At 40.0% G+C, this 20,687-nt stretch overlaps 1 protein-coding gene across 1 annotated transcript in view; it reads left to right on the plus strand.

Moving 5' to 3' along the window:
• LOC141112922 (vomeronasal type-2 receptor 26-like) overlaps nt 1-16,853 on the plus strand; it is a 62,468-nt gene extending 45,615 nt beyond the window's left edge. The window contains exons 5-6 of the mRNA XM_073606028.1: nt 15,644-15,767; nt 15,946-16,853. Coding sequence (XP_073462129.1) covers nt 15,644-15,767; nt 15,946-16,853 — 1,032 coding nt within the window. The remainder of the gene's footprint in view (nt 1-15,643; nt 15,768-15,945) is intronic.
• The last annotated feature ends 3,834 nt before the right edge of the window (nt 16,854-20,687 follow it).

The raw sequence follows: 20,687 nt of genomic DNA on the forward strand, positions 1-20,687 counted from the left end.
AAATGTAGTAATTCAGTAACCGTGATATATATTATATTATGGAATGTTTTTACTCTGCAGTTGAACTTGTGCGCAAAAATGATATCAAATGATAATGTCCGTAATAAAGGAAATGAAGATCTTTCTATACAGTTCACCATTCAGAACCATGTTTTTGTTAATGGGAGTTTGCTTACAAGATCTGTCGGGAATTTCCTTAGTGATGGGTTTGATTATTGGAAACTTGTAATTAATTCTACTTTAATTAAATGGAAAAATAAGAAAAATCAGGTAAAGCTACCGTATATACTCAAGTATAAGTTGACCCGAATATAAACCGGTATATGAGATTCTCTAAGGTCCTACAGAAAAAAATCTTAAAAATGTGGGTCATTCATATCATAACTATTAACTATCAGAACTATTACCTCCCAGCAAAGACTCTTCTTTTCCCAAGGTATAGCAAGAATTATGTAAGTCTATGTATGTATGTCTTTTCTCCAGCATTTCTCTCTAAGACCCCATACACACGATTAGATTTTCTGCAAATTTTTGTCAGATTTACCAAAACCATATAATATGAGGTCAAACCATAATTCCCCGTACACACGATAGGATTTTCCGACAACAAATGTTGGATGTGAGCTTGTTCTCAGAAAGTCCGACCGTGTGAAAGCTCCATAGAACATTTGTTGTCGGAATTTCCGCCAACAAATGTTTGAGAGCAGGTTCTCAAATTTTCCGCCACCAAAACTTGTTGCCGGAAATTCCGAGCATGTGCACATAAGTCCGATGCACAAAAGTCCACGCATGCTCGGAATCAACAAGAAGAGCTGCACTGGCTATTGAACTTCATTCTTCTCGGCTCATCGTACGTGTTGTACGTCACCGCGTTCTTGACATTCAGAATTTTTGACAACATTTGTGTGACCGTGTGTATGCAAGACAAGTTTGAGCCAACATCCTTCGGAAAAAAATACACGGTTTTGTTATCGGAAAATCCTATCATGTGTACAGGGCATAAGAGTTTCAACTTGTATGCAATTAGGCAGGCCCTTGTGCTACATGGTTTTGGTAAATCTGAAGATGAAAATCTGCAGAAAATCTAATAGTGTGTATAGGATCTTAAGCCTCGTACACACGATGCGATTGTTGGCCAATCGAGCATCTGATTTTTATCAAAAGGGCATGTGCCAGAATCTTGTCTTGCATACTACCGTTACACAATTGTCGTGCCACAAACACAAACGTAGTGACGTACTAGGAGGAATTTCAGCTCTTGAGCGCCACCCTTTGGGCCCCTTCTACTAGTATCGTGTTTGGTGAGCATTAATTCCGAGCATGCATGTTTGTACGTTTCGACTTTTGTGTGACGGATTTGTGTACTGACCATACGAAAATAAGACATCAAGCCGTTGTCCGACGAAAATTTACTAGCCTATCATCCAACATTTGTTGGCCGGTAAATTATTTTTATTTAAATGGTTTTTATTGAGTTTTTCACAGAGTATACATGCGATACAGCCATACACCAGTAAGATGCTCGAAAAGACATGAAGAGACTAATACAAGAATATTGTATGGTCCGAGTTACATTGAAGTTATCATAAGAATATTATCTCCAAAGGTGTACATATACTCTGGCAGTATAGATAAAACCGTAGAGAAGAATAAGGAAACATAAGATATAACAATAGGAAAGTTGGATAGGGAGGGGAGAAACAAAAAAAAAAGGGGGGGGGGGATTTATCCCTGGTCTGACCCTCACATGAACATAGTATATATAGTTAGAGTAAGATGAGGTTATCTCTAAGATTGTTCAGCATTTATTACCTTTAAACCATGTTGTCCATATTTTCCATTGGTTATCAAACTTTTCCTTTTGACCACTTCTACTAGCTAGTAGAGATTCATACACATAATGAATATGAGTGTTTGTAAGGACTTCAGACACGTTTGGAGCTTGTCTGCCTTCAAGTGTTTGGCTATTAAAGTTCTAGCTACTAGAAAAATGTGGGTGATCACAGTTCTAAATTCGGGTGGGAACATTTCTATACCTATATTTAATATCGCCAAGCTTGGCTTTGGACGGGTCAAAATCCCTGTGATACTTGATATTGGCCGAAAGATAGGGTTCCAGAAGCTGGTTAAATGTTTACAGGTCTAGAACATATGTAGCAAGTTGCCTGTTGAACCACAATTTCTCCAGCACAGTGGAGAGCTGTGGTTTCCAAACTTGGAGATTCTATATGGGGTGAGGTACCATCGGAGTGCTATCTTTTGGGATAGTTCCCAGTGGTTAACGCATCTGGATGCTTTGTAAAGCGATCAAAATGGGTGTTGCCACTGTACATTTGTAATATGTATTCCTAGGTCTGATTCCCATTTCTGATAGGGCTGGGATTTTATGAAATCTAGTTTATGTTGAAAGAGATTATAGAACAAAGAGATACCTTTAGGTGGAGTTGGTTTCTTTGTGAAGTATTCCCATACTTCTTTTGGAAGGTAAATATGATAAGATTTGATGGTGCGTAGGAGGTGAGCTATTTGATTGTATTTATATTGGTCGGTAGAGCAAAGGTTGTAATGATTCTTGAGCACGGGAAAGGGGATAAGGGAGTTATCATAGTGTAAATTAGCAATTGTTTTAATGCCTTTATCGTGCCAGTCTCTGATATTAAGATTTGGAATGGCATGAGAAAGAATAGTTTTAGGTATAGGAATGTCCTTTTGATTGGTTATTGGGGTTGGAACGTTGCATAGGTCTCTCCATGCCAAGACAGATGCTTGGATAGTAAGTGGTAGTTTGTTAATGGGGAGGGGTCTCCAAGCATCTAATAGCAGGAAGCATTCCAGATTATTAGACGGGATCAGAGTTTGTTCTATGCTGCACCACAAATTTTTAGGTGCTAGGTTGAACCACTCTTTAAGTTGTGTGAGGATAGCTGCTCGATAGTAATCTTTAATATCAACTAGTCCCATACCCCCCGTCTTTCTATGTTTGACCAATAATGTTTTGGAGCATCTCGGTCTTTTAGATTTCCAGATATAGCTAGAAAGCAGTGTATTTAATGCTTTGATGTACGTGTTGTGTATTGGGACTGGTAAGGTACCAAATATATAAAGTATTTGGGGCAGGATCAACAATCAAATGAGGATAGGCGTCCTGTCCAAGTTAACTCAATATTGGCCATTCTTTTTGTTTCCTTGGAGAGTTTATTAAACAGAGCAGAATAATTGGCTTCTGCTAAGTTTTGAGGATTCTTAGTTAGTATTAGGTCTAAGTAGGTAAGACTTGAGTTACTCCAGGTATAGGGAAGGGATGTGAGTAGTTGGGATTTTAAGGAGGGTGTTATTCCCAAATCTAGTATGACTTTTTGAAGTTAACTTTGTAGTATGAGATCCTGCTGAATTAATTGAGGGTATCATGTGCATGTAGCAGTGATATATCAGGTGATGATAGGAATAGAATAATATCATCTGCAAATAAATTTATATTGTGGGATTGTCCTCGTATGGAGAAGCCTGAGATATTAGGATGAGTCCTAACTCTTTCTGCGAGGGATTCAATACGTAGATTAAAAATCGAGGGAGAAAGGGGGCATCCCTGCCTATTACCCTTAGATATGGTGAAGGTGTCTGACAATAAGTTAGAGGTAAAACTTGTGCACAGGGAGAGGAATATAAAGCCAGTATGGCAGATAAGATGGGCCCATGGAAGCCAAATTTTTGTAATGTATGTCTCATATAGCCCCAATGGATCCTGTCAAATGCCCTCTCCGCATCCAAAGAAAGGAGCAGAGAAGGCACCCAACAGGATTGAGCGTATTGCATGATATTGATGACCCTCCTAGTGGCATCAGCAGCTTGTCTTCCCGGTGTGAAGGCAGATTGGTCAGATTTTACAAGAAAAGGAAGGATGGGGAGTAATTTGTGGGATAAAATTTTCACATAAAGCTTAACATCAGTGTTAAGTAATGATATCGGTCTGAAGTTGGGCAGGGATGTGGGCTCTTTACCATGTTTAGGGATAGTTACCACGTAGGCTTTTAGCATTTCGGGGGGAAACGAGGCAGAGGACATCGCAGTCGAGAAGACCACCTGCAGGGTCAGGGTTAGTTTGGAATTAAATGTTTTAAAATAGTCATTGGGCAGGCCATCTGGGCCTGGAGATTTACCCAATGGGAGTGTTCGTATCACTTTCTGGATCTCAGACTCCGTTATAGGGGAGTTGAGGGATGCGAGTTGTGATAGTGAGAGAGAGGGAAGTTTAATTTTTGACAGGAAGGTCTGTATGCTTTCCTCTGTTGGTTGTGGTGTGTTGGGGTCTTTATCTAGATTGTATAGTGTTGAATAGTATTCAGCAAAGGAATTTGCTATTTCTTTAGGGTTGTATATTTTATGTTTATCTTTTGAATGGAGCAAAAATGAGATTTTAGATTTGGTCCTGTCTGTTTTGAGCCTCTGGGCTAGGAATTTTCCTGCTCGGTTACCGGATGAATAATGTGACAGTTTTAGAGATTGTATGTGTTTGTCGTAACGTTCAATTAGAAGGAGTCTGAGATCAGAGAGGAGTTGGGAAAGTTTTTGGGCCGTATGAGGGTTGGAGTTTTGTTAATTCAAAGTCTCCAGGGTTTTTATGTCTTTAATAAGTAGGTTTAGCTTATGTGTCCTCTGCCTCTTCTCCCTTGCACATATCTAAAGTAATATCCCCCTAATAAAAGCCTTATGTGAGCACCATAACATTGGAGGATCAGATACAGTATTGGTATTCACTCAAAAAAACTCAGATAATTTATCGTTAATATTCATGACATGTTGTGGCATTTGGAAAATACGTGAGTTAGTTCTCCAGGTATAGGTAGGACTCGGGGTGTGCCCCTCCACCACAGTGATAGATACAGGAGCATGGTCAGACCATGTTATATTATGTATGGTGGAGGAGGACACAGCTTGTAGAAGTACCTTGTCTACCAATATCAGATCTATTCTGGAGTAAGAGTTATGCCTGGTAGAATGGAGGGTGAAGTCTCTTTTGTTAGCATGTTGGCATCTCCAAACATCATAGATGTCCTGAGAGTGTAGCAGAGGTTGAAGCGAGGGGGGAGGTGGTTTGGCATTGGATGTGGTTTTCGGATGGTCAGTACAGAAATCAGCACACAAAAGTCGAAAGTACAAACACGCATGATCGGAATCTAGGAACGACCAAGAAGAGTTCGATCTTGGTCGTTCTTCGTAAACCAGTGGTCATCAACCCTGTCTTCAGGGCCCACTAACAGGCCAGGTTTTATGTATTACCTTGGAGAGATGTAGACTAGACTACTGCAATCACTGAGCAGCAAATGATAACACCTGTGATGTACTTCAGTTATCTTGCATACCTGGCCTGTTAGTGGGCCCTGAGGACAGGGTTGATGACCACTGTTGTAAACTACCATTCGCAATCTAGAATTAACATTCGTGACGTGGCAATTGATGAAATGTTGAAAAGGCAGCGCACATATTTATCTTCTTTAATGGGATTATAATGAAGCTGCTTTGCTGGTGATACTGATGTAGTTATGCCAAACATATTTTAAAAGGCATTTGTTTTGTAAGATCTGAAAATCGCGAATCAACGCTCACCAAACTTCTACTAACACGAAATTAGCAGAAGGGGCCCAAAGGGTGGCGCTTGAGAAACAAACTTTCTCTTTACACTCTTGTAGTACGTCATCAATTCGCGGATAGTTAGTATGCTAGACAAAATCCTGCGCACGTGCTTTTGACAAGAATCAGACGCTCAGTCGTACGACAATCTAACCATGTGTACGAGGCTTTACATATGATTTGGGGGCCAGACATATGTATCAGTCAACCTCAATCACCTTTTGTAATGGGGAGATCCCCAAGTGTGGGGGGTGAAAAGAAAAAGAAGGAGTGGGACCAGATGAGGAGGAGAGAGAACCCAAAAAAGGAAAAATCTAGCAATCAGTCACTCAACTATTAAGATTTTTAGTGTATCTAGTTGGGTTTACAGAAGTGGAAGCAATTTTTCATACGTAATAGTATACCTATGCTCCATCTTGAACCCCTCCCCCCATTACATCTGTATGAGGTGTTTGTGGATCTAAAAAAAAAAATCATTATAAATCTTACTGTGAAAATGTATTATGCCATGATGGGTGAAAATAACGCTAGTGAAGCAAAAACACTGGCAGGAAGTGAAATAGGCTATAATGAGATGTTGGCTTTGGATATTTTGGAGGAACTCTGGGAAGAGGGGTAGTTGAAATTGAATTGCTGGAGAAGGCAATAGGAGGAAACTTTGAGGGTGAACTATAATGCCGCGTACACACGGTCGGACTTTTCGTCTACAAAAGTCCAACGGACGCTGACGGACTAAAGCTGGCTGGTAATCCGATCGTGTGTGGGCTTCTCCGGACTTTCAACGGACTTTTTTAGCCTCAAATCCGACGGACTTTAGATTTGAAGCATGCTTCAAATCTTTACGTCGTAACTACGACGGACCCCGAAGTCCGCTCGTCTGTATGCTAGTCCGACGGACAAAAAAACGACGCATGCTCATAAGCAAAAACTAAACGGAAGCACTCGGTCTAGTAAAACTAGTGTTCGTATTGTAGGTAGCACATTCATCACGCTGCAAAATCTGTGATCGTTGAATGCAGCGCATTTTATTTCTTCTTTACGAAGGCTCTAAAGAACGAAGGTGTTTTGCTGTTCATAATCAGAGTTCTCCCAAACTGATTTCTGGATTCTTTTTCTCTTTGATCTCATGAATGATATAGTATGCATTTTAAAAACAATGTTTCCATACTAATAATACTTTTTCCCCTTTTTTTTTTTTTTTTTTTAGGTTTGTAAAGTTACCACAAAGAACCCATTATTCTGTTTTTTTTTTATAGTGATTATTTTTTAGTTTTTAGATAAAGTTAACCCAAAGCACCGTTTTTGGTTATGTAAATTTTTTTATTTTCAAGACTTACCACTTGAACATTATTAACATTAGTAATGTATTTTTGGTGTGTTTTTTCCAAACTCAATGAGATTGTTGTCCCTTGTTAATTTAACATTGTGTGTAAAATCAATGATTTCAAAGAAAAAACATAAAAAGTCTTTTGCTAAACTCAAAAAAGATCCATTTATTCATGGTCAAAATAAAATAAAGAGGAAGTCAACGCTGGAAAAAGTAGGTGTACCAGAAAATTGGGATCTTGCGGAGTCCATATAAGAGGGAGCACAATCTGGTCCAAGAATCCCAGAGATCAACAGCACCAGCAGATGATCTAGATGTCCCCAGACTGTGGTCCTACAACAGCCTGCGTCTTCTGTCAGACCAGACTGAACCCAGGTCATCACTTTCTTCTCTTCCCTGCAGCCTTTCCTCCACGCTGCCCTGCAGCCTTCCCTGTAGCCTTCTTTTGAGGCTGTGGCTCTGGTGTTTCAGTTGTGGCAGGAGGAGGAGGAGGAGGAGGAGGAGGAGGAGGAGGGGGGGCTGCCTCATGTAGTTGGGTGTTTTGTGTTAGCGTGCCCTGCAGCCCCTTATGGATTGTTTCCCCAAATAGGCGCTCACAAATGAGGCGCTGCTCCCAATCCATCTGAAGAAGCCTGCTGGCTAAGTAGCAGCCATAGGATTCTTCCGCTTCGGGGGGGCTCCTTAAAAAACGGGGGGTGGCCTCTTGCATGAGGCGCAGGGATGCGTCCTGTGTGACCATCCCCTTCCTGGCCCTTTTTTTGGGAAGGTGGAGGGGAGGCACTTGGGATTCGGTCAGGCTCCTACTGGGCCCAGCCACCTCACTTGGCCCAGCCACCTCACTGGGAGCAGCCACCTCACTGGGAGCAGCCACCTCACTGGGAGCAGCCACCTCCTGCCTGACACTGGGCCCAGCCTCCTCCAGGATGATGGTGAATCCGGCCTCCTCCAGGCTGTCCATGGGCCCGGTCTCCTCCTGCCTGCCACTTTCCCCACATTCCTCCTGGATGGACTCATCCTGTGTATAAAAAAAGGACAATAGTTTGAGTATATTTTTTTGGGTTCATCAATGACACACAGTTTGCTTCTCATGAATAGCAAATTCAATGTGAATACTTCTCTTTAATAAAAGAGTCTAATCAGACACCCTAATTATTTCAAGCAGGTGCCAAACATATTTAGCCACTACCGTCAATTGATATGTATACACAATTTTGAGTGCCAAATTATTTTAGACAATTATAACATCCAGTTAACATCATTAATATTAGTACAGTAAATATTTGTTAAAATAATTTACCTGACTCCAGATGGTCATATCTGGTTCATCCAGGATGGAAGACCCAGCTTGCTCCTCATCAGCCTCTGCTGGGGTGGAGGGAAGGGTGGAGGGAAGGGTGGAGGGAAGGGTTGAAAGTGATGGCCTGGCTTCATTCTGGTCATCCAGAAAACGGAGTTGATTGTAGTACCACAGCCTGGGTACATAAACATCATCTGCTGATGCTCCTGATCTCCTTGATTCCTGGATCTTCTTATGCTCCCTCTTATACATGTTCCTCAAGACCCCAATTTTCTTGAGCAATGTCTCCATTGTTCCTTCCGGGATGGTCGCCTGGACAAAGGCCAGAAGTCTCTCCAGCGTTGATTCCTCACATGCTTTGCATAATACTGAGGGTGTTTCACCTCCCACAAATTCCTCATCTCTCGATATTTCGAAATAAAAGCTGTAAGGAACTCTGGATCCTTAAATAGGGGATTCATTATATCTGGAAAAGATGAAGTCACAAGACAAAAAACACTTTTATTATAGGTTTCTGCTAACCCCTCATCATCTTCTCCCTATGTAGGCCTCATCAATCTATCAAGCCATATAGGCCGCTTGCTACAAAGTCATGACCATAAAATCCAAAAAATATATATCTAAAATTACCTTCGTTTTGTAACGTCCTGGTCCACTATCACCTACCACAGAACGTACGTACGACACGTGCGCAAGGGCCCTCTTTATACACTACGCATGTGTGAAACTCCGCCTGCGTCGCCCGCCCCTGACGATCGAAATTAACTCATGTTCTCCGCCCCCTAATTCGACGCACAGAACGTACGTACGACACGTGCGCAAGGCCCCTCTTTATACACTACGCATGTGTGAAACTCCGCCTGCGTCGCCCGCCCCTGACGTTCGATTTTAACTCATGTTCTCCGCCCATTTTTTGTGACGGCGCGTAGTGGAGTTAAAGAATGGCGGAGACACCTGAAATGTTGACGACCTCAGGTAGTGGAGACAGCCCGGAGGCTGGAACGTCAACGAAATCTATGAGGCCTAGATTTAAGGCCTCTAATATGAGTTTTAAAGAGATGGTGGAGATGGTGGCCATTCTTCACAAAGACGACTATGATGGCAATTATGGGCCGTACGCACGGCCAAATTTGCGCAAGGCCAAAATAATGGCGAAGGTCGTGGAGACTTTGCAGGCATCTTTTGGGGTCCAGCGCTCCAAAGATCAATTGAGAAAAAGATGGTCTGACCTGAAACTCAGGGAGCCGGATCAATACCGACGTATCCGGAAAGTTCTTAAAAAAAGTAAGTACTTGTCGTGTTTTTCTCTTGTGTTTATTACCTTGTATACTGCTCCATGTGCTTTTCCTTCCTATACGATTTTTTGTTCATCGTTTTAAACGATCTTTTAATAAACCTCGTTACATATCTATAGATAGATCTCTATATATATATATATATATATATATAGATATATAGAGATATATCTATATATATATATATCTCTATATATATAGATATATATAGAGATATATATATATATCTATATATATATCTATATATATAGATATATAGATAGATATATATATATCTATCTATATATATATATATATAGAGATATATATATATATATATAGATATATAGAGATATATATATAGAGATATATATATATAGATATATAGAGATATATATATATAGATATATAGAGATATATAGATATATAGATATATAGAGATATATATATATATATAGAGATATATATATATATATAGATATAGATATAGATATAGATATAGATATAGATATAGATATAGAGAGAGAGAGAGAGAGAGAGAGAAATATAGAGATAGGTAGATAGATAGATATAGAAATGTAAAACATTCTTTTTGAATATTTTAAGTTATCTTAATTTTTTTGCTTTACATTTAGTTAGATATTTAGAGATTTTGTTCCAGATATAGAGAGAGAGATCAAAAGATTATTAACTATATTTTGAGATATTGATATCTATCTATCCGATATGTCTTTATAATTTTAAATATTGAGGTAAAATAGGAACTCTACACAAACCACTTCACTACAAATGTTGGAAAATTACTATGTACTAAAATATCTGTGTGCTAATTAGATTAATAATTTTTTGTTTCACATAGGGGAAAAATCACTCAGCCAACAACAAGAAGACAGTCCACCCCAAGTCAAACATGATTGGGAAATCAGCCCAAGTCCCATTGAGGATGTGGAGGAAGGAGAGGTGGGCGACATGGGCACCCCACAAGGTGAGTGTCTGACACACCAGCTTACGTTAATCTATGCATGGCTGCCTTTTGTTTACTGTAATTTGTCTACTCTATTTTAGGGGATCTGGTTGTGCTTCATTCAAGCAACAGTGCCACCCCCGAGGATGTGGAGGAATTAGGCTACATGGGCACCCCACCAGGTCAGTGTCTGAGACAACAGCTTTATTTATGGTAAGGTAAAAACTATGTATGTGTGCATATTTCTAAAGACATTTTTTGGTTTCATTCCACTTTAGGTACAACAACAAGAAGTGACTATTTCACCTCTGAAAGTGCCCAACGGCTAATTGGTCAAATAATGGCCTGGAATAAGGACATCGATGAAATGCGGAATCGGCTGGATCGTATGCAGCAGGAAATGAAGGACATGATTGATGTTTTGGGTCGAATCTAAATGCCCTTTTTTAAACCCCAAAACATCAATCATGTCCTTCATTTCCTGTTTTGCTGACCCCATTCTGGGCCTTCTCTTTTTTTTTTTTGGCAGAACATAAATGGCTGTTTAACCTAATGTAAAAAAGGAGGGCTGTTTCTCGTAAATACCTCAAAAATCCACAAAAAAATAAAACTTGATTTTCTAAAAAACACACACAAAAAAAAAAGTGATTTTAAAAAACCAAAAAAAAATAAAAAACTTGTTTTTCAAAAACCAAAAAAAAATTAAAAAAAATGATTTGCAAAAAACCAAAAAAAATAAAAAAATTAATTTTAAAAAACCAAAAAAATCAAAAAATTAATTTTAAAAAACCAAAAAAATAAAAAAATTGATTTGAAAAAACCAAAAAAATAAAAAAATTGATTTGAAAAAAACAAAAAAATAAAAAAATTGATTTTCAAAAACCAAAAAAAAAATAAAAAAAAATGATTTGCAAAAACCAAAAAAAAATAAAAAAATTGATTTTAAAAAACCAAAAAAATAAAAAAATTGATTTTCAAAAACCAAAAAAAACTAAAAAACTTGCTTTTAAAAAACCAAAAAATACTAAAAAACTTGATTTTAAAAAATCAAAAAATACTAAAAAAACTTGATTTGCAAAAACCAAAAAATACTAAAAAAACTTGATTTGCAAAAACCAAAAAATAAAAAAAAAACTTGATTTTCAAAAACCAAAAAAAAAAAAAAACTTGATTAAAAAAAAATAAAAAATAAAAAAAAATTGCTTTTAAAAAAAAAAAAAAACTTGATTTTCCAAAAAAAAAAAAAAAAAAGCCTGTTTGCGAAAATCAAAAAGCCAAAAATATTTTTTTGTGGATTAGGTAGAAATATTTTAATATAATTATATTTTGCTACATTATTAAGATATCATTATATTTTTGTCTATGAACATTTTATACTAAATGCAGAACTGAATGCATAACAACCATTAATAAAAACATCTCCTTATAGGAATTAAATAAATGTGTGGTTTGTTATTTCAAGGCTCAGTATCAGTTTGGTTATAATTGTAAAAAAGTTGTTTACAGTGGCAATGGAGCTTATTTAGACATTTAAAATTAAAATACAGTTGGCACTACAACTGCTCGACCATAACCTAGGAGACAGCCCAAAAGAAAGGCAAGCAATAAATATAATGCAAGATTTCCTCAATATTTTTTTTATTGTCAAAAATTATATATCCTGGCCCATTGCAATGGCCCCCCTACCCATAAAATAATTAACATATTGCTGTCTAACTTGACGGGCACTTTGGGGGGCCAAGCCAGTACGGACAGTATCCAGGCCTGTAAGGTTGGCTTCTATTTGTCCGGCCTCAGGCCCAACTGTGCCTATATAATTGGGAGAATGCTTGTTTAAAAAGTTGTGCAGAATGCAGCACGATAAAATGATAAAATTAAGTTTGTATTCCGCCAAATTAATGGCTGTTTGAAACAGGCGGAACCGGCTGGCCAGAATTCCAAACGCATTCTCAACCACTCTTCTAGCTCTGGCCAGCCGGTAATTAAAAACCCTCCTCTCCGGGGTGAGGGTTCTTTGGGGGAATGGCCTCATGAGGTGCTTGCTGAGAGCGAAGGCTTCATCGGCAATGAAGACAAAGGGGAGTCCTTCCACGTTATCCTCATCAGGTGGCAATCCCAGGCCACCACTCTGGAGACGCTGGCAGAACTCCGTCTGGGCAAATACTCCTCCATCCGACATCCGGCCATTCTTCCCCACGTCCACATATAAAAAATCATAGTGTGCCGACACCACCGCCATTAAAACAATACTGTGGAACCCCTTATAATTAAAATAATATGACCCCGAATGGGGTGGTGGCACAATGTGGACATGTTTCCCATCTATAGCCCCTCCACAATTGGGAAAGTCCCAACGGCTGGCAAAATGGGATGCCACAGTCTGCCATTCCTGTGGCGTTGAAGGAAACTGGGGAATCAAACAAGAAAACCAAAATCAATTAATTTGGAAGCTAACATTGCAAGAAAATTAGACAATTGAAAACATTATTCCCCAGCATCAGTATAACATTCAATAATTTAATTCTTCTGGAATAACTAATATGGAAAGGCACACTTATCAGATTGCTCACCCCCTCTGATGGAACATTGATTACATTTTAGGGGGTTGTGAAATCCCTAAAAAAAATTACTTTTAGGACACGCAGGAATTTAGGGACTAAAAAGGCTACAAGACTGCAGTTGTCGCACTCTGCAGGTGCAGTTGCTAACCAGCTTACAGTAAATGAGGTAATGTAAAAAGGCATTCATGTTGCAAGGAGTACACAATCACAGGCAAGGGCAATTAATGAAAACACTTTGAGGCTTGCATATGATTTGATGATGGAAATCAGCAGAGCTTCTGCTCATTTACTAAAGCACTGGAACAAATGCACTTGTAGAGTGCACATGCATTTTGCAAACTGCAACATATATTTGCTTTAGACAAATCAACACCACAGAACATTCAAGCAAATTTGAACGAGGGTGGGGGTGGGGGGGGTTGTGAAATCTAGATAATTGCTCATTAGCAGCACACTATTTGGAGTGAGTTTAGGTGGGGGGGGTGGGGGGGTTGTGAAATCTAGATAATTGCTAATTATAAGCACACTAAATACACTCAAACAAAATACATTCTAAATGAGTAGACTAGGTGGATATGTTCCCATCACTTCATGCTGGGAAGGTTATTGAAGGAAAATATACATGCATGACAAAAAATAACAGGAAAAAAATCCAGCATGTGTGAGGATAAAAAGGGGACATTCACACTATATTGCAATGATGGTAAGTAGTGTTTGAAGCAAGAAATACATCACATTATCAAAGATTACATAAAAGAACATGTGATGCTAATAAAAGAAAAATATCTTACCTTAATATAGTCCTTCTGCAGGACCTGTATGATGGCAGAACAGGTCTCTGGGATAATGATCCCCAGAGCCTGGGGGGAGATGCCTGTCGAGAACTTAAGGTCCTGCAGGCTTCTCCCTGTGGCCAAATACCGCAAGGTAGCGACCAGCCTCTGCTCCGGAGTGATGGCTTGCCTCATGCAGGTATCCTGCCTGCTGATATAGGGGGTCAGCAAAGCCAACAAACGGTCAAAAACGGGGTCCGTCATCCGGAGAAAGTTCCTGAAATCCTCAGGATTATTCTCACGGATCTCACGGAGCAAAGGCATGTGACAGAACTGGTCACGCTGAAGCAACCAATTCTTGGTCCATGAACTCCTCCTCGCCCTGTTCATGGACTGGTCTTGGGCTGAAGAATAAACTACAGCACCAAGCACATACAATGCACGAGCTCTACGACGAGTACGTACAGGTAACATGGCTTCAAAACGGTCGGCTGGTCAGAACGCACTAAACAGAACGCACTGAAGAACAGCAAGGCCTGTGAAGAACGACCTGAAAATCAGGAACGAGCGGCCAATAAAACAAAGATTTCTCAATGCCAACTGACCAAACGCACTGAAAAGCAGATACAAACCTCACAAGCACAGACTGAACAACAGTTAAAACGAACTGAAAAATACGAGTCTCACAAGCGCGAATCGTCTCTCACCAAACTTCTACTAACACGAGATAAACACGAGATTAGCAGAAGGAGCCCAAAGGGTGTCGTACGGGCTATTGAACTTCCATTTTATAGTCTCGTCGGACTTGGTGTATGTCACCGCGTACTAGGCTGTCGTACTTTTGTGTGGTCGTGTGTGTGCAAGTCCGTTCGTAAGAAAGTCTGCCGCAAGTCCGCCGAAGGTACGTCAGAAGTATGTCGGACAGGCTGTCGGACTTTTGTAGGTGAAAAGTCCGACCGTGTGTACGCGGCATAACAGATGACAGTCATGTCTAAAGCCTCCTTCCATCCCCACTGACTGAAAGGCAATTTCATTCCCACTTTCTAGGGAGCGGTTTACTCTGAGATCATCCCGGTTTGTAAGGAAGCCAGAAAATATTTTAGATCTAATTTGTCATGTAAGGAGACGTAAGTTATATGGGGTCTGATGGATAATGTCAATGTGTAGTTGTTTATGGTGCACAAAGCTATGCCAGAAGAGATGTGTGGTGGCATTAAGTACATTTGCACTGCACCTTGCCACAGCTTGTGTTTGGGTTCCATTAATAACATCTGAAGTACTTTCTGATGGACGTCCAGAAGTTCTGCCTTAAGAAATAAAACTTAAGACAGTCTCACCTTATAAAAACACAAATAATATTATGTTGTCATCTCTTTATTGAATGAATAATTTCATGAATCAAGTTCATTCATGCATGAAATATGTAACATATCAAAAAATGATTAGCTGAAGTCAAGTATGTAAGATAATAAGTTGGCTTTTAAAATCTAGTTAGGTGTAAGCATAACATGATATTTAAAAAAAAAATCACACACATTCATTTGGTCATTTACTAATCATAAATAATGTTTTAGAGTTTGTGTAATTAAAATAAAAATAAAAAGTGTTGTTGAAGTCCACAGTCAGCAGATGGTTTACAAGTTGAAGAATCTCAACACAATAATTTCTCTCCATAGGAGAAGAGATTTTATCTGAGAAAGTAGGATAGAGATGAGATTACATCACTTGTAAAGTGTCAATTATACATTTGAAAACTTGGTTTTCTAAAACCAATATAAAATATATACTGTATAACATACAACATGTTGCTTTCTGTTAGGTTCCAAAATCTCAGTGCTCAATAAGTTGTCTCCCAGGATACCGGAAAGTTCCCAGCTCTTCCATACACCCTTGTTGTCATAGTTGTGTCCTGTGTTCATATGGAGAAATATCAAATATTACAGGTAATGCCTATGAAATATTACTGTGGGTATGCTCTTTTTGTATGTATTGTCTCTAAAGAACATTAAAAAGGCCGAATTGTAAACTAGAAATAAACGACATAGCTGATTTGAATATATAAACCAAACAAGATATCCTGTAAGTGATCACAGTATTCATTGATTTTATTTTGTTTTCCAGATAGTGAAAACTGCATGAAATGCCCCAATCATGAATGGCCAAATGAGAACAGAACTCGCTGTATTCCCAAGGAAGTAGAATTTCTTTCCTTCACTGATGACACACTCTCACTAGTTTTTATAACCTTCTCACTGTTGTGTTTTGGGAAGACTCTTCTAGTACTCGTCATTTTTATTTTACACCAGGACACACCAGTTGTGAAAGCCAATAACAAGAGCCTCAGCTTTGTCCTCCTGGTCTCCATCATGTTGGGTTTCCTCTGTGTGTTCCTCTTTCTGGGTCGTCCTGTGGATGTAACCTGCTTGTTACGCCAAATTTCTTTTGGAATCCTCTTTACAATAGCCGTATCTTCTGTTTTGGCCAAGACTATTATGGTTTACATTGCCTTCAAAGCCACCAAACCCAACAGCGTGTGGAGGAAATGGATTGGAGTAAAACTGCCCACCTGTATAGTCTTAGCTTGTTCTTCTATTCAGATTATAATCTGTGTTAGTTGGTTGTCCATCTCTCCTCCCAACCAGGAATTGGACACACACTCCTACCAGGAGAAGATCATCATTCAGTGTAATGAAGGGTCAGTTATCGGGTTCTACTCTGTCCTGGGTTATATGGGGATCCTGGCTGCTGTCAGTTTTATTATAGCTTTTTTTGTCAGGACTTTACCGGACAGTTTTAATGAAGCCAAATACATCACCTTCAGCATGCTGGTGTTCTGCAGTGTCTGGATTGCCATGATCCCGGCCTATCTGAGCACCAAAGGGAAATACACGGTGGCTGTGGAGATATTTGCCATACTGATTTCTAATAATGGTCTCTTATACTGTATATTTCTTACAAAATGCTTTATAATTCTCTGTAGGCCGGAATTGAATACAAAAGTCTATCTGCACAGTCAAAGAAATATATAAAAACTCTTTTATTTTAAGACATCACAAAATGTGGAAAGTTATGCAAATGATACATTACTTTTTGATTTGGCAAAGTTGAAAAAAGTAATGTAACATTTTAAAATCCTACTCATAGTGTAAGAGAACATCATTCAAAAGTAAAAAATCAAATATACAGTATGTCAACTAAATGTAAATACTTAATAAAGAATCCAATCATCAAGATATGCATGCTTCCAAATCATTAAAAACCACAAAAACAAAGAAACAAACACAGAGCCATAAAACCAGACATTTGTACTGGTACCATAAAACCTAAAGTGTGAACTCCAGACAGATATGAAAGACACAAATGATTTCATTTCTGTATTCATTAATACATCAGTAAATCTTTTTCAAATGCTAGAAGTGTAAGTATCTGAATGTGATATAGTTTTAACCTCTTTTGGTCCCTTGACTGCAGATGTCCGACCGGGAGAGGGGGAAGCCATACAAGTAGCCAATCGGTTGTATTGAATTATACGAAGCATGCTGATAGAAGTGATATGTATGTACACAGTACAATCCTCCTCACTCCTCTTTCCCTCTGTAAAGCTAAGCCCTAGGTTTCAATTATAGGTGGAGTGTCTGAAGGGAGGCAACCCCATCCTTATAGCAGCCTAGGCGGGAGATACTCTTATTCTATTACTATGCACGATAGCAGAGTTATTAAACAGAAAAGTAGTGATTATTAGGCTTTCATTCCCAATTCCAAGATGGTGGGAGGAGCCAAGGGCCCCATGCTAAAGATGGCAGGGGTGCCGTGGTTACCTGGTCAACATGTGGTGGCAATATATACAAGCATAGACATCCCATTTCCCCGTGAAATGATGGGTGTGGTGAAATGCATTGGGGGTGGAGCTACATGCTTTTTGCATTTTTGTTTTGTTGAGCACAGCAATATATATATTGTAAGATTTGCACATACAGTAAAACCTTGGTTTGAGAGTAACTTGGTTTGAGAGCGTTTTGCAAGACAAGCTAAATTTTTAAATAAATTTTGACTTGATATACAAGTAGCGTCATGTCACAACTGAATATAAACGAGAAGAGAGGCGCCTCTAAGTGTAGCAATATGGTTACATTTAATGAAGGTACAACATTTAGCAACTCACATGGTTGATGATTAAAACAGGAACATCTAAGTATGCAGGCATCCGGGCTAAAGCTGTCCACATAGACCATCCTCCTCACCGCCATCAACGCCGAACCTTCCACGCTGCGGTCCATGAGCCGTTCAATCGCTCTACTGCAGGGTAGTCTTCCTGGTCACGATTTCAGACTCACAGCGGTGAGAGCCGGCGGTGAGGAGGATGGTCTATGTGGACATCTTTACCCCGGATGCCTGCATACATAAATATTCCTCTTTTAATCATCAACCATGTGAGTTGCTAAATGTTGGACCTTCATTAGCCACTGAAGATTTTACCCCCTTCCTAACGAGAGCACTTTTTGCGATTCAGCACTGCGTCGCTTTAACTGACAATTGTGCGGTCGTGCGATGGTACACCAAAACAAAATTGATGTCCTTTTTTTCCCACAAATAGAGCTTTCTTTTGGAGGTATTTGATAACCTCTGCAGTTTTTATTTTTTGCGCTATAAACAAATAATAAATATCCCCTAAAAGTATATTTTAAAAAATCATTTTTTCCTCGGTTTAGGCCAATATGTATTCTTCTACAAATTTTTGGTAAAAAAAATCACAATAAGCGTATATTGATTGGTTTGCACAAAAGTTATAGCGTCTACAAAATAGGGGATAGTTTTATGGCATTTTTATTAATAATTTGTTTTATTAGTAATGGCGGCGATCTGCGATTTTTATCGTGACTGCGACATTATGGCGGACACATTGGACACCTTTTTTACACTATTTTGGGACCATTGTTATTTATACAGCGATCAGTGCTATAAAAATGCAGTGATTACTGTGTAAATGACAATGGCAGGGAAGGGGTTAAACACTAAGGGGCGATCAAGGGGTTAAGTGTGTCCTAGGGAGTGATTCTAACTGTGGGGGATGGGCTACCACTCACATGACAGCAATCAGTGCTCCAGATGAAAGGGAGCAGTGATCTCTGTCATGTCACTAGGCAGAATGGGGAAATTCCTTGTTTACATAGACACTTCTCCATTCTGACACGATCGCCGGGACACCAGCAGACATCGAGTCCGCGGGTCCCGCAGGTGGGGTCACGCTCTACGCGCACGCCTGCTAGCCTCGCCAATTAATTACAGGTACGCCCATTTGCCCAGTGCTGCCACTGTGCCGACGTATCTCGGCGTGCAGTGGTCGGCAAGTGGTTAATGATAGTGTCAGGAGCATCTAGTGCTCCTGCTCCTCATTCCAGCATCCCGGGTTAGGCAATGGTACTCTCCTTATCCGTCTGTCCACCTGCAAGGTGATTAATGTGATCAGTCTCTGGATGCAAACCAGGCCTGTTATAAGCCATCCAAACCCTCACTCGCATGCTTGTCATAGAGAGTGATACGTAGGGTTGCCACCTTTTCATCAAGTCAAACCCGAAACACTTTAGTGACGCACATCAATTTTTTTTATAGTATAAACAATACATATATTTTTCTATTAAATAACATTTTTAATCATATGAAGTTAATAACAAGAGTCCCCCTTTATATCAGAGTCCACAGAGTTCCCCTTTTACATCTGAACTCGCAGAGTTCCCTTTCACTGTCAGGGGGGACTCTGCAAACTCTGATGTAAGAGAGAACTCTGGGGACTCTAACATAAGGGATGCTCTGGGAACTCTGATTTAAAGGGGGAACACTGAGAACTCTGATGTACGGAGAGGACTCTGATGTGAGGGGGAACACTATGGCCTCTGGTGTAAAAGGGAACTCTGATGTAAGGGGTGCTCTGAGAACCCTGATTTACCTTAGTGTACTCACTCAGAGGCAGGAGAGAGAAGGGGGAGACTTCAATCACAGACAGGGATGTATGGTGAGCTCACTCACCCCTTGGCAGTCAGCACCTCTCATCCAGATGTATCTGAGGCTGCTGGACTTCAAATTTCCAGCCCTGACTTTCCTTTTCTGAGGCACAGCGACGGGGAGTGGAGTGTGGGAAGATACAGAGGGGAAGGGGCGGGAGGAAGAGGTGCAGATCAAGCCCTCTCTCCTCTCCCATCTGTGTGTGTTTTGGGGGGGTTTGTTAGTGCTGGCCTTGGGCAGCATGAAAGAGCATGTAACAGACACTCTCGGCCAGCCAGCAACCCTGCTGGGAAGCCATAGTCCAGTCTGAATCATGTGTCCAGGTTTCAGACAGCCTGAAACCTGGACGCATGATTCCAAACCAGAACTGCCTGGGTGAATCCTGGACAGGTGGCAACCCTAGTGATACGTGTGTTATTGCTGATCAAGCCGCCCGTCTGTCTGCCCTGCTCTGCTAGATTGTATTTCCTTGTGTATGACCTTGGACTGGAATATTGGACTATTCCCTGAACTCAGCCTGCCTTTTTACCTGGACTGTCATAGAACCACTCTGCCTATCGGCCAACTGCAAGTACCTATTTGCTTTGCTCAGTTCATGCCTCGTGCATGGTAGCCAGGCACTATAATATTGTGTATAAGTCCTGGGGGCAACCGTGCACTGGTAGGTCTGCTTGCCTTATGGGAAAGGGGGGCTGCTATAGGTGAAGCACACAGTAGCCAGCTATAATGTCTGACCACCTGCATTAGGGTAGACGTGACATTATCACAAGCCTTTAACAAAAAAATAAAAAATTCTGTGAAGATGGACACTACTCAGGCTCGCTTATTTGTTGAGGAAATTTGCAAACTGACACGCCAAGTCC

The sequence above is a fragment of the Aquarana catesbeiana genome, linkage group LG11 (genome assembly GCF_042186555.1).
Source record: "Aquarana catesbeiana isolate 2022-GZ linkage group LG11, ASM4218655v1, whole genome shotgun sequence".
NCBI lineage: Eukaryota > Metazoa > Chordata > Amphibia > Anura > Ranidae > Aquarana > Aquarana catesbeiana.